This window comes from Hemiscyllium ocellatum (genome assembly GCF_020745735.1).
Source record: "Hemiscyllium ocellatum isolate sHemOce1 chromosome 27 unlocalized genomic scaffold, sHemOce1.pat.X.cur. SUPER_27_unloc_2, whole genome shotgun sequence".
Classification (NCBI taxonomy): Eukaryota; Metazoa; Chordata; class Chondrichthyes; order Orectolobiformes; family Hemiscylliidae; genus Hemiscyllium; species Hemiscyllium ocellatum.
The window spans coordinates 4,590,979-4,604,807 of record NW_026867487.1 but is presented as its reverse complement, the minus strand read 5'-3'; the positions used below and the strand labels follow the sequence as shown (position 1 = coordinate 4,604,807).

At 45.7% G+C, this 13,829-nt stretch overlaps 1 protein-coding gene across 1 annotated transcript; it reads right to left on the bottom strand.

The window, feature by feature from the left end:
* Positions 1-9,502: 9,502 nt before the first annotated feature.
* LOC132807691 (gastrula zinc finger protein XlCGF7.1-like) lies at positions 9,503-13,564 on the bottom strand. The gene is made up of 2 exons (XM_060821724.1): positions 13,477-13,564; positions 9,503-11,735 (listed from the first exon to the last, which is right to left on the bottom strand). The coding sequence occupies exon 2, from the start codon at positions 11,399-11,401 to the stop codon at positions 10,475-10,477; it is 927 nt and encodes a 308-aa protein (XP_060677707.1). The 5' UTR covers positions 11,402-11,735; positions 13,477-13,564; the 3' UTR covers positions 9,503-10,474.
* Positions 13,565-13,829: the final 265 nt, after the last annotated feature.

Below are 13,829 nucleotides of genomic sequence, written 5' to 3'. Positions count from 1 at the left end.
CAAGTTGAATGATGATGTGAATCTCTTCCCCCAGTCAGAGCAGGTGAATGCCTTCTCCCCAGTGTGACTGTGTTGGTGCGTTTTAGCTGGGATGGGTAAAAAAAATCCCTTCACACAATTCCCATGTTTCCACTGTCACTCTCCTGTGTATCTGGAATGGTGTTTGGACATTTGAGATAAATGCTGGCAAAGACTCTTGCACACACACAGTGGGTGTGACGTACGGTTTCCTGCCTTGTTCAAAATCTTTTGTTTTCGATTATCAGAATGCCTGTCAGACGTGGATGCTTACTCATACGAGTCTGCTAATTGCAAATAAAAGGTTGCGAGAGAGAAGCTAAAAGAACATACACAGGTTGTGAAATTGAGAGAAACTGATCTGATCCTTTGTGGAGACAATACTTGGGAAAAAAACATGACTAAGTAAGCTCTTGGATTATCATTAAAATCCAACGTTGAAGTCAGTGAATGTTTGCTCAAATCTACAAAAGGAGAGTCAAAAGTGTTGTGCTGGAAAAGCACAGCAGATCAGGCAGCATCCGAGGAGCAGGAGAATCGACGTATCAGGCATAAGCCCTTCAGGAATGTGGAAGGGGAGGGATGGGAATTGGAAGATAAATAGGAGGATGGGGGTTGGGGGTTGAAGGAAGCTGGAAAGGCGATAATTAGGTGCAGGTGGGGTTTGATGGTGATAGGTCAGAGGGGGAGGGTGGAGTGGATAGGTGGGAAGGAAGATAGGCAGGTTGGACAGTTCAAGGGGACGGTGCTGGGTTGGAGGTTTGGATCTGGGATGAGGTGAGGGAGGGGGAGGCAGAGGTGAGGGAGGGGGAGGCAGAGCTGGGAGATTTAATAATGAAGGTTTTCTCCCTCCACCCTTTGATCCCTTGAGTCCTAAGAACAAATGCAGAAGCAAAATGCTGGAAATCTGACATAAAAACAGAAAGGAGATGCAAATACTCAACAGGTCTAGCAGCTTCTGAAAGCATGATTGCAGTTAATGCCATCATAAACTGATCTTTTAAAAAAAATTGTATTTAGGATATCTAAATATTCTGTTCGCACCTCATCCAGATACATCTCGATGCCTATGCATCTCCATTACTACTCTTTCATTTTGCCAAATGAAAACTTTTCGTCAGTTAATTCAGCACTGACAGGACAGTCAGTTAAACCTGGGTGCTCTGACACACGTCAGAAATGAGCATGCTGGACAAAATGAGAAGCCACTTGAAGAAACGTAGGTTCATTCGGGAAAGCAAAACAGGATCGTTCACAGAAAATCACAGTGAACTATATCTCGAGATTTTGAGGAGAGTTGATGATATTTCAGTTGATAGGATGAACATGGACAGGCAAAGGTATTTGATTAAAAACTCCACAATGAGCAAAACCTAGATGTAAAGGAATAAAAGGGACAACAATAACATTGATGTGAAACTGGCTGAGTGACAGAAAATAGAGTCATCATTCATAGTTGTCTTTGAACTGGAGATAGTTTTTTAGTGGAGTTAGTTTGAGGCTTGATGTCTGCAACACACACTCCTTAGAATATCAGGACCAAGAAGCAGGAACTTGGCAGCAGGAAGAACAGGCTCAACTCCAGTTCGACCAGCTGAAATTGGGTTAGAGTACACATTTTAACATCTCAGCAGATTTCAAGTTTGCGTGTTTGCACAAACATTTAAGAACTTTAAGGTTACTCAAGATTCAGAGTAAAATAAGTCAGGTACAATGTCAGGGACTGTAGCTCAGCACAGAGCCTGAGATTGAGTCATGGACTCAGAATATAAAAAAAAACACGAGGTACAGAGACAGGGACCTGTAGCTTGACAAGGAGCCAGAGATTGGCAAGGGAAATGCAGGAGATATCAAAATGACAAGCAGCCCCACAGATGGTCCCCATGGCCTGGAGGAATGTGTGGAAGGGCAGAGGAAGGGCTCCAGAACAAGGGAAGGGTCCAAGTGATAATTTCAGCTTTGTAAGTGGCCAGATCGGTCACGGTGCTCACTGGGAGCTGACACTCCGGAGGCAGTTATAGCACCACTCTGCCCTGAGAAGGGCCAGATAGACCAGTGCCTGTTAACATGGTTAACCCAGAATCTGGAAACCCCAGGCTGCAGATCCACCTTCCTGCATCATGAATGGTCAATTTTGGTACCAAGAATGGGTCCTTTTAAACCGAAATAGAACGTGGCGAGTGATATTGGCGGCAATATTCATGGCATTGACAGGGAAATTCCAAATACTTGTATGGACAGTACCTCTTATGTAAATAGGGAGCCAACGGTATATAGGGTATTCACATGCAGTAATACAATTCCTGATGAAGGGCTTTTGCCTGAAATGTTGATTCTCCTGCTTCTTGGATGCTGCCTGACCTGCTGTGCTTTTCCAGCATGACACACTTGACTCTGATTTCCAGCATCTGCAGTCCTCACTTTCTCCCTATTTCCCTGCAGGACCCAAATAGGAGGTCTTGACGGGGTGGGGAGCGCAGATAAACTACCTGCAAATATTGGGGCCGCAAGGTGTGGAATTAGCAGCTGTAGCCATTGTGGAAGAACAGCCAGGGATTTTCATGAGGAGGTGGACGTCCGTTGAGAAGGCATATTCAAAGTGGTGGCAAAAACATTCTGGAGGAAGTTAAAGCACACTGAAAAACATGGAAATAAAAGTGCAGATATACTAACCAGGGAAGGAGTGCTCACAGGGATAACATGGCACAGAGGGACAGGACAGAGACATTTCTATCATAGAATCCCCAGTGTTTGAACAGGCTATTCAGTCCAACATATCCACACTGACCCTTCGAAGAGCATCCCACCCAGACCCAACCCTCGACCCTGTTCCTGTATGGATACTGCACCTAAGCTACAGATCCTTAAATATTATGAGCAATTTAGCATGGCCAATCCGCCTAACTTCCACATCTTTAGATGGTGGGAGGAAAGCCTAGGTTACCCAATGGAAACCCATGCGGAGAACGTGCAAACTCCAGTCGCCTGAGGTTTGAATCCGACCTGGGTCCCCGGCACTGTGATAACCGCTGAGCCAGCGTGCCACCCCAAAGGTTGAGCCTTTTGACCCCAAGGAAGACTTCGGGGCCAGAATTGTGGCACCGTGTAGATTGGGGAAGGCAGTACAAACTCAGAAAGTTCTGTGGGACAAACACATGCACCTTGTGGACTATAAACCAGGGGACACAGTGATGCTGACAGTGTTCTGAACTACGTCTCTCCTTTCCCCACAGTGTGCTGGGCCCTATTTGATTCTTGAGAAATCGAGTCCTTCACATTGCAAATTACAGCTGGGAATAGACAACAAGAGCTGGCATCATATAAATCAGCTTGAATTTCTCAAAGGGCAGGCAGCCCATATATTGTCACTCAGCCCAGGTACAAACTGATGTCCCTGGAGCTGGAGACTCAGGCTGAAGGCAACCTGAGAATCAAACCAGTGAACAGTCCTCCTTCTCTGACTATCAGGATATCCTACACAATCGATCAGAGTTCTTCCCCCGTGCCTGAACAGAGGAAAAAAAGAGACACCCCCCTCTTAATATTTTGATGAGATTAAATTACTTAGTGTGGAAATAGGCCCTTCGCCCCAACAAGTCCACACTGACCCTCTGAAGAGCAACCCATTCCCCTACATTTTACCCTTTCACCTAACACTGCAGGCAATTTAGCATGGCCAATTCACCTACCCTGCACATTTTTGGACTGTGGGAGGGAAACCGGAGCACCAGGAGGAAACCCACGCAGACACGCGGAGCATGTGCAAACTCCACACAGACGGTTGCCTGAGGCAGGAATTGAACCCGGGTCTTTGGCGCTGTGAGACAGCAGTGCTAACCACTGTGCTCATGAGATTGAGAAATAAAAGGGAGGAGCACTGCTGTCAAACTAACCCACTCCATTCTTATCTCGCTTCTGATCCAGATGGGAGCCTGAGAGCTGTGACGTGATGGTACTGATGTGTATTTTAAAATGAGATGAGTGATGGTGTTCAGATTCTAAAATATAATGGGGTTTTAAACTTTAAAATGTTCTGCTCATTAATAAGACAAAGGGTCTCGGAAACTAAACCATGATACTCACAGAAACTACACTTGATTTTTTTTTGATGGCCTGCCTAATGGAAACGTACAACAGACTGACTTCAGTTTATATGTTCTTCTCCACCTCTATTGTTATCAGTGGGTGTCTAGCTGTTGCATTGCGTGTTCACATGGGAAGCCGAGGGACCTGGGGGCATCTTGAGATTTGATCCACTCAATGCCGCAGGATGCAAGGGCAGGATTCTGTGGGTTCACCAGGAAAAATGGTCACGTTCAGTTATGATAACCAACTCACTGTATACAGGAAATCCAGTGGAAGATTTCCCTTTTGTTATTTTTTTTTATTTTATTAAACAAATTACAAAACAGTTTACAATAAACATTTACAGCTGTACAAGAGACAGCAATTTTACAAGGGAGAGGACCAGCAAAGCTAGGCCCCAAACCCTACTGTTTGACCATTTTACAGGGAGATGAGGACAACCCTCAAATCCCATCCCTTTTGTTATATGTGTAGAGGTCTTACAGAGGATTGGTGAGGCTGTACTAAAAGCAGGTGCACCAAAATAGGCTGCTCAGCCCACAGTCAAGAGATGGGTTTAGAAACACTGCATCGGTGTCCAGGGAAGCCAAAACTGGTAGCGTTTTTAGAAAATGTGAAGTTAAAAAAAACTGACCAAGAAACAGCAGTCAGGACACCCACCATGAATTTTTTATTGATTTGTCTGTAAAATACTTCCTTCTTCAGTTTCATGCTCCTTCGTAATTTCATTTCACAATAGATACGCCACAGTCAAGTACGTGCAAAATAGCGAGAATTCTCAGAGAGGATTAACCATTGGAGACTAGATTAGATTACTTACAGTGTGGAAACAGGCCCTTCGGCCCAACAAGTCCACACCGACCCGCCAAAGCGCAACCCACCCATACCCCTACATTTACCCCTTACCTAACACTACAGGCAATTGAGCATGGCCAATTCACCTGACCCGCACATCTTTGGACTGTGGGAGGAAACCGGAGCACCCGGAGGAAACCCACGCAGACACGGGGAGAACGTGCAAACTCCACACAGTCAGTCGCCTGAGGCGGGAATTGAACCCGGGTCTCTGGCACTGTGAGGCAGCAGTGCTAACCACCGTGCCGCCCACAGACGTTCATCAGTACAGCCTTTCAGAGTTATAAATTTGCTGCCGAAGGTCAATTTAGAACTTACGAAAAGTTCACAATTTTACTGTGAACAGGTTTCTGAGATTTTCTGAATCAATCCTGTTGGGAAATAAGGCAGGCCAGCATAGCAATTGACTGAGGTATCAGTGGGGGAGCACTTCGGGGCCAGCAACCATTATCCTATTAGTTTGGAAATATTTGATGGAAAAGGATAGGCCAGATCCAAGAGTTAAAGTTCAAAATTGGACAAAGGCCAACTTTGACTGTATTAAGCCAGAAATTCCAAAAGGTGATTGGGGCTGGATAGTCGCAGGTAAAAGAACGGCTGGAAAAGGGGAAGCATTCAGAAATTAGATAACGGGGGTCCAGAGACAATGATTCTGTTATTGTGAAAGGCAAGTCTGGTAGGTGAAAGGAATGTTGGATGGCTACAGAAGTTGACGTTTTAGTCAAGAAACAGAAGGAAGCATATGTCAGGTTTGCACAGCAGATATTGAGTGTATAAAGGCAGTAGGAACATACTTAACAGGGAAATCAGAAAGACAAAAAAAAAGGAATATAAAATAGGGTTAAGGAGAACTCAAAGGGACTTTATAAATACGTTAAGGACAAAAGGGTAATTGAGGAGAGAATAGAGCCAATTCAAGATCAGCAAGGCAGCCTATCTGTGGAACTGCAGAAAATAGAAGAGATATTTAACGAGTATTTTCCATCAGTGTTTACTGTAGAGAAGGACATGGAAGATATAGAATGTGGAGAAATAGATGGTGGCATTGTGAAAAATGTCCGTATTATAGAGGAGGTGGTGCTGGATGTCTTAAAACACATAAAGGAGGATATATCCCCTAGGACCTGATCAGGTGTATCCTAGAACTCTGTGGAAGCTATGGAAATGATTGCTGGGCTCCTCACTGAGATGTCTGTATCGTCAACAGTCACAAAATGAGGATGCTGGAAGACTGGAGGTCGACTAGTGTAGTGCCACTAATTAAGGAAGATGGGAACGAAAAGCCTTGGTACAATGGACCAGTGAGCATGACATCAGTGGTGGGTAAGTTTTGGAAGGAGTCCTGAGGGACAGGAATTTCATGTGTTTGGAAAGGCAAGGACTGATTAGGGATAATCAACATGGCTTTGTGCATGAGAAATCATGTCTCACAAACTTGATTCTATGACTCTAAGTAATGAAGAGGATTCATGAGGGCAGAATTATGGATGTAATTGAAATGGACTTCAGTATGGCATCTGACAAGGTTCCCCATGGGAGACTGGTTAGCAAGGTTAGATCACATGGAATACAGGGAACGAGACATGTGGATACAGAGCTGGCTTGAAGGTAGAAGAGAGAGGGTGATGGTGGAGGGTTGTTTTTCTGACTGCAGCCCTGTGACAAGTGGTGTGCCACACGGATCAGTGCTGGGTCCACTGCTTTTTGTCATTTATATAAATGATTGAATGTGAACGTAGGAGGTACAGTTAGTAAGTTTGCAGATGACACCAAAATTGGAGGTGACAGAATACAAAGGGATCTTGATCAGATGGGCCAATGGGCTGACGCGTGGCAGATGGAGTTTACTTTAGGTGAATATGAGGTGCTGCATTTTGGAAAGGCAAAAAAGGCAGGACTTATACACTTAATGGTGTGGTCCTGGGAATGTTGCTGAATGAGGTGACCTTGGATTGCAGATTCATAGTTCCTGAAAGTAGAGTCACAGGTGGATAGGATAGTGAAGAAGGCTTTTGGTTTGCTTTCCTTTATTAGAGTATTGAGTATAAGATTTGGGAGGTCATGTTGCAGCTGTACAGGGCATTGGTTAGGCCACTTTTGGAGTACTGTTTGCAATTCTGGTCTCCATCCTATTGGAAGGATGTTGTGAAACTTGAAAGGGCTCAGAAAAGATGTACAAGGATGTTGCCAGGTTTGGAGGGTTTGAACTACAGGAAGATGCTGAATAGGCTGGGGCCGCTTTCCCTGGATTGTCGGAGGCTGACGGATGTCCTGAAAGAGATTTATAAAATCACAAGACACATGGATAGGATAAATAGACATGATATTTTCCCTGGGGTGGGGGAGGCCAGGATTAGAGGGCATTGGTTTAGGTGAGAGGGGAACAATTTGTAAGGGATTTAAGGGGCAACTCTTTCATGCAGAGGGTAGCGCATATAGGAATGAGCTGCTCGAGGAAGTGGTGGAGGCGGGTACAATTACAATATTTAAAAGACATCTGAATGAGCATATGATTAGGAAGGATGTGGGCTAAGTGCTGGCAAATGAGACTAGATTAATTTAGGATATCTGGTTAGCATGGATGGGTTGGATCGAAGTGTCTGTTTCTGTGCTGTCCATCTCCATGATTTTACAAGGGGAAAGATTTCAGATCACAATTGGACACTGAGGCCCCTAAAGTTAGCACAGTTATCCAGAATGTTAAACTCCAGCCAGTTACAGGTCTGCTCATGTCAGCAGAAACAAACTAAATGCTTTCAGAGGATGAATCCTGCTTGTTGTTAATGTGGACAATAGCAGCAGAATTAGAACCCTGCCTTCACTTATGAACGCACTGACATTTCCACAGTTATCACAACTGAGGCATCCGTTCCTTCACATGGAACACGGGAACAGCTCCTCGCCAGTTTGAACATGGGGATTCTGAACAAAGTGGCGCTGCACCAAAACACTGACTCTGTGCTCTTCCTCCCCAGACGCTGCCATACCAGCTGAGTTTCTCCAGTAATTCCTGTTTTTGATTTGGATAACTGTCTGAAATGCTTCCAAAAGGACTTGTTTCTCCTTAGTGTGAACTCAGTGGTATGACAGGAGAACAAACAACAGGGTGAACCCCTTCCCACAACCAAGTCAGGTGAGTGGTCTGTCTACTCTGTGAACCCCCTTGGCGTCCAATCAGGTCAAATGTTTGAGTGAATTCCCACACACGGTCTCCCCCCGTGCGAAGGCATTGGGGTGCAGCATGGCTGGACGAATGTTGAATTCCTTTCCACTGTAAATGCAGTTGCAGGGCCTCTGCTCAGTGCGAGCTGTCTGCCGTGACATGTCTGAGGAAATCTCTTCCCACATACGAAATAGATGAATTGATTACCCCCAACGGACCACATCAATAACTTCCAGGCCAAGACGAAGATATTAACCCTTTACCGCAGTGCTCACATTTCCACCTTTTGTTCATGGTGCCAGTGTTTCTGTCTCTCTCCAGGTTGGACAATCAGTTGAAGCCCTGATCCGACACGTACCACAAACACTGTGTCTCCCCACTGTGAATGATGTAGTAATTTTTCAAGCTGCGTAACTTTTAAAAACTGATTCCACAGTCACTGCTGCCCCAGTATCCTCTTAGCTTGTGTGTCTGTCGCTGATTCTCACTGATTATTTGTGTTGCTCTCCCGCAGACAAAGTAAACATTCCTCCTTCAACTTTTCAAGATCAATGGTATTCAAGTCCTGATGGATCAAGTAGCTCTGCTGACGAGTGACATGAGGTTTGATTTGAAATTCTGAACAGAGAACCCTCCCCTTCTGGTATCCTGTAAAGGAGTTTACTCAAGTCCACGGTGACAGTCGAGGGTAGGTATTCAGAAAGATAATTTCAGTTTTTAATGAAAGGATTTTCCCAGGTGTAAATTCCCTTCCCTTACAGCAAGGAGTTACAGAAAATTCATGATACTTTGCAGCTGAATCTCTGTGCGAGTGACTAGCACAGCATTTTCAGTGCAGGACAAGTCTCTGTTTGAAAGCATACCGTACTTTTGGCCTTGTTTTCAGTTGGGACTGATTTTCAACCTGCGGTCCGACTGGTGTACAAATAAATTTCTTTCATATCTGCAGGGGATAGCAAGGATAGGAAACTGGGAAAAAAATATATCAAATCAAGTGGACGATTACGTGTCGCTTTCTTCCACTTTGTTCCTAACCTGAAAAATGTTGGGTGTGGTGCGTCAGATTCCACAATACAGGACCAAATGACAAAGTCAGAAGACCATAAGACATAGGAGTGGAAGTAAGGCCATTTGGCCCATCGAGTCCACTCCGTCATTCAATCATGGCTGATGGGCATTTTCAGTAAAAGGTGAGGTCTGAAGATGCTGGAGATCAGAGCTGAAAATGTGTTGCTGGTTAAAGCGCAGCAGGTCAGGCATCATCCAAGGAACAGGAAATTCAACGTTTCGGGCATAAGCCCTTCATCAGGAAGGGCTTATGTCCGAAACATCGAATTTCCTGTTCCTTGGATGCTGCCTGACCTGCTGCGCTTTAACCAGCTGATGGGCATTTCCACTCCACTTACCAGCATTCTCCCCATAGCCCTTAATTCCTTGAGACATCAAGAATTTATCAATCTCTGCCTTGAAGACATTTACTGCCCTGGCCTCCACTGCACTCTGCGGCAATGAATTCCACAGGCCCACCACTCTCTGGATGAAGAAATGTCTCTGCATTTCTGTTCTGAATTTACCCCCTCTAATTCTAACGCTGTGTCCACGGGTCCTTGTCTCCTCGCCTAACGGAAACAATTTCCTAGCATCCACCCTTTCCAAGCCATGTATTATCTTGTAAGTTTCTATTAAATCTCCCCTTAATCTTCTAAACTCCAATGAATACAATCCCAGGATCCTCAGCCGTTCCTCATATGTTAGACCTACCATTCCAGGGATCATCTGTGTGAATCTCCACTGCACATGCTCCAGTGCCAGTATGTCCTTCCTGCGGTGTGGGGACCAAAACTGGACACAGTACTCCAAATGGGGCCTAACCAGAGCTTTATAAAGTCTCAGTAGCACAACGGTGCTTTTATATTCCAACCCTCTTGAGATAAATGACAACATTGCATTCACTTTCTTAATCACGGACTCAACCTGCATGTTTACCTTTAGAGAATCCTCGACTAGCACTCTCAGATCCCTTTGTTCTTCGGCTTTACGAATTTTCTCACCGTTTAGAAAGTAGTCTACGCTTTTATTCTTTTTTCATCATAGTGGAGAGCTTGGCTGTACAAAGCACTTGTAATCTTCTCTGCAAGCTATACTTTTGTGAATGTGTTGGCTTCATATGAAAAATGTCCTGAAGCAAGTGAAGCAAAAATATGAGAATCCAAATTCCGCAGCCCCTCTTTTTGGATTATTTCATGGTGTAAGGGAATCACTGGCTGGGCCAGCATTTATCGTCTGTTCCTCTTTGAGAAGATGTTGGTGAACTCTCTTCTTGAGTTGCTGTAGTCCGTGGGGTACTGGTGTTCACTTATGAATTCGCACGTGTGACATTAGGTTGACGGACTGAGTGAATCCCTTCCCACACATGGAGCAGGTGAACGGTCTCTCCCCAGAGTGGACTCGCTGGTGCACAATGAGGGTGGATTTCCTCCTGAAATTCTTCCCGCAGGTAGTGCAGCTGAAAGGCTTTTCTCCAGTGTGGACGCGCTGGTGTGTCGACAGATTGATCTTCTGAGCAAACCCCTTGCCACATTCGGAGCAGGTGAAAGGTTTTTCTCCAGTGTGAACCCGCTGGTGTATGAGCAAGCTGGCTGACCGAGTGAATCCCTGCCCACATTCAGAGCAGGTGAACGGTTTCTCCCCACTGTGAATTCTCTGGTGTGTCAACACATGGGCTCTCTGGGCAAATCCCTTGCCACACAAGGGGCAGGTGAAAGGTTTTTCTCCAGTGTGAACTCGCTGGTGGATGAGCAGTTTGGATGACTGAGTGAATCCCTTCCCGCACAAGGAGCAAGTGAATGGCCTCTCCCTGGTGTGAGTGAATTGGTGCACAATGAGAACAGAGGAGTGTCTGAACCTCTTACCACAGGAGGTGCAGCTGAATGGCTTCTGCTCAGTATGAATTCGCTGGTGTGATCGAAGGCCAGACGAACGAGTAAATCTCTTCCCGCATACAGAGCAGATGAACGGCTTCTCCCCAGTGTGAACTCGTTGGTGCTTATTCACTTCAGAAGGAGATCTGAACCTTTTTGTACAGCAGCTGCAGCTGAATGGCCTCTCCTCGGTATGAATTCGCTGGTGTGCCACCAGTTTGTTTGACTCAATAAATCCTTTGCCACACATGGCGCAGTTGAATGGCTTCTCCCCAGTGTGAATGCGTTGATGGATTTCCAGCCGGGATGGGTATTTGAATGCCTTCCCGCAGTCCTCACATTTCCACAAATTCTCCATGGTGTGGATGTATTTGTACCTCTTCAGCTGAACGATTGTTAGGAGCTTGTCCAAACATGTACAGTCTCTCCCTGCTCGAATGGTGATCTCTTAACTGTGTGAATGATTGAAGTTCCTTTCACTGTCTGTACACTGGGAACACTCACTTATGACGCGCTTGCTTGGTGCTTTTCCAGTCGCACCGATGTTTGTATTCTTTTCTCCAAAAGACAGAACAAATGTTTCTCCTTACATACTCAAAGGCTGGCGATATTCAGATCCTGATGAACTGATGACTCTGTTGAATCTTGACAGGACATTTTGCGACAGTTTCAAATCTGTGCAATTGCTTCCCCTGGAAAACAAGATGACAAAAGTCAGTGACGAAATAGAACATCAAAACAGACAGTTCCAGTTTCTATGGGGTGCTTTTTCCTCTTTTGTTTTGTCCAGTGGTTGTTGGTGAATATTCTCTGCCCATTTCTAGCATTTCCTTCCTTACCAGAGGTTAGACACTCATTGAAACAAGGGCAAGACTTACACAATTAAAGATAGTGGGAGACACAGGGGTTATGGTTCACAATTCTTTGAAGTTTGCGTCACATATCGACAGGGTAGTTAAGAAGGCATTCAGTACACTTGCCTTCATTGCTCACACCTCTGGACACAGGAGTTGGGACATCAAATTAAGGCTGTACAGGATGTTGTTGAGGCATCTTCTATAATACGCAGTTTTGGTAATCCTGCTGTCAGCAGAATATTATGAAATTGGAGAGGGTTCAGAAAAGATTTACCAGGATGTTATGGAGTTTAGATTAGACTACTTAGAGTGTGGAAACAGGCCCTTCGGCCCAACAAGTCCACATCGAAGCGCAACCCATCCAGACCCATTCCCTTAGATTTACCCATTCACCTAACAGTGGTAATTTAGCATGGCCAATTCACCTAACTTGCACATTTTTGGACTGTAGGAGGAAACCGGAGCACACCAACGCAGACACGGGGAGAATGTGCAAACTGCAGTCAGTCGCCAGAGGCGAGAATTGAACCCTTGTCTCTGGTGCTGTGAGGCAGCAGTGCTAACCACTGTGCCACCATGCCACCCATGAGTTTGGAGGGTTTGATTTATAAAAGTAGGCGGAGACATTTTTCGCTGGAGTTAGGCGTTTTAGGAGTGGCCTTATAGATGTTTAGAAAATCCTGAAGGGCATGGACAAGATGAATAGCAACGGTCTTTACCCGAGGATGGAGAAGTTCAAAACCAGGAGCCATAATTCTGAGGTGAGAGGAGGAAGTTTTAGAAAGGGAATGAGGGCAACAAGTTTCAAAGTCATTCATGTGTGGAATTAAATGCCAGAGGATCTGGTGGAAGCAGGTACAGTTATAGCTTTTAAAACGTATTCACTTAAGTGCGCGAATAGGGACCAAAGGCAGGCAGGTGGAACCAGTTTAAGATTCGGAGATGCCGGTATTGGACTGGGGTGTACAAAGTTACAAGTTAAAAAGTTAGTTTGGGAACACCGTCGGTGATCAAATGCTGGACAATCTGTCTGGGTTAATTTACAACATATTGAGGTCACAAGCGAGTTGGACCGAAGGCCCTGTTTCTGTAACATTATCACTCAATTATTTCCCACCTCCCCCCCAAATTATTGGAATTATTGTTTATTCTTCTTCCACCCACTTGTGAACTTTCCTCCTCATGCTGCTCCAAATTGGGGCCTATTGCGTTTTTACTGCTAGCAAATCATCAGAAAAAAAATGTAAAGTCATCAGAGCACTGCAAAATTTGGATAGAAATTGTGAATAAACAAACATTTCTCTGGGTTTGAATTCACTGTGGGCAGATCATCTTTCCCCCAGCCACTTGTGACGCAACGCTACGCATGCGCCCTGATGTCCTTTTCCCCCAATAAAGATGGCCACCCTCAACCGGGCACTGCCCCGCTTTAGGCCTGCCGCCATTTTCTGGTCTGCTTCAAACCGTAACCCCCAGCGTCCCGTCCCGTCCCGTCCCGTCCCGAGCAGGAGGATTTCCCACAGTCTACATATCTGTCGAATCCATTCTAACTCTGTCGCTCTCGACTCATTCTCACCTTGGGGCGACTCGGCCCCCCCTCACAAGTCCACACCTCAGCTGAAGCGACGTGACCGCTGGCGCACGGGAGGCAGCGACGTGGCGGGTGGTCACGTGCCCAGCCGTTGGTTCGCTCGCTCCGATTGGCTGGAGGACCTGCTGCGTCCGCGCGGTCCTCCAGGCCCGCCCTCCCCTGCTCCCGTTGGTTGGGGGTTGCCTTCAGTGACGTGGGGAAGCCTGCATTGTCCTGGGGTGGTGGACAATGTTGAACTTCACACAACACCAGGTTACACTCCAACAGGTGGATTTGGAAGCATTAGCTTTCGAAGCGCTGCACCTTCCTCAAGTAGCCAGTTGTGGGATATGGTAAAT

What these genes read in the sequence shown, in the direction of transcription:
- LOC132807691 (XM_060821724.1), bottom strand. Translation starts at nt 11,401, where the DNA reads ATGGAGAATTTGTGGAAATGTGAGGACTGCGGGAAGGCATTCAAATAC.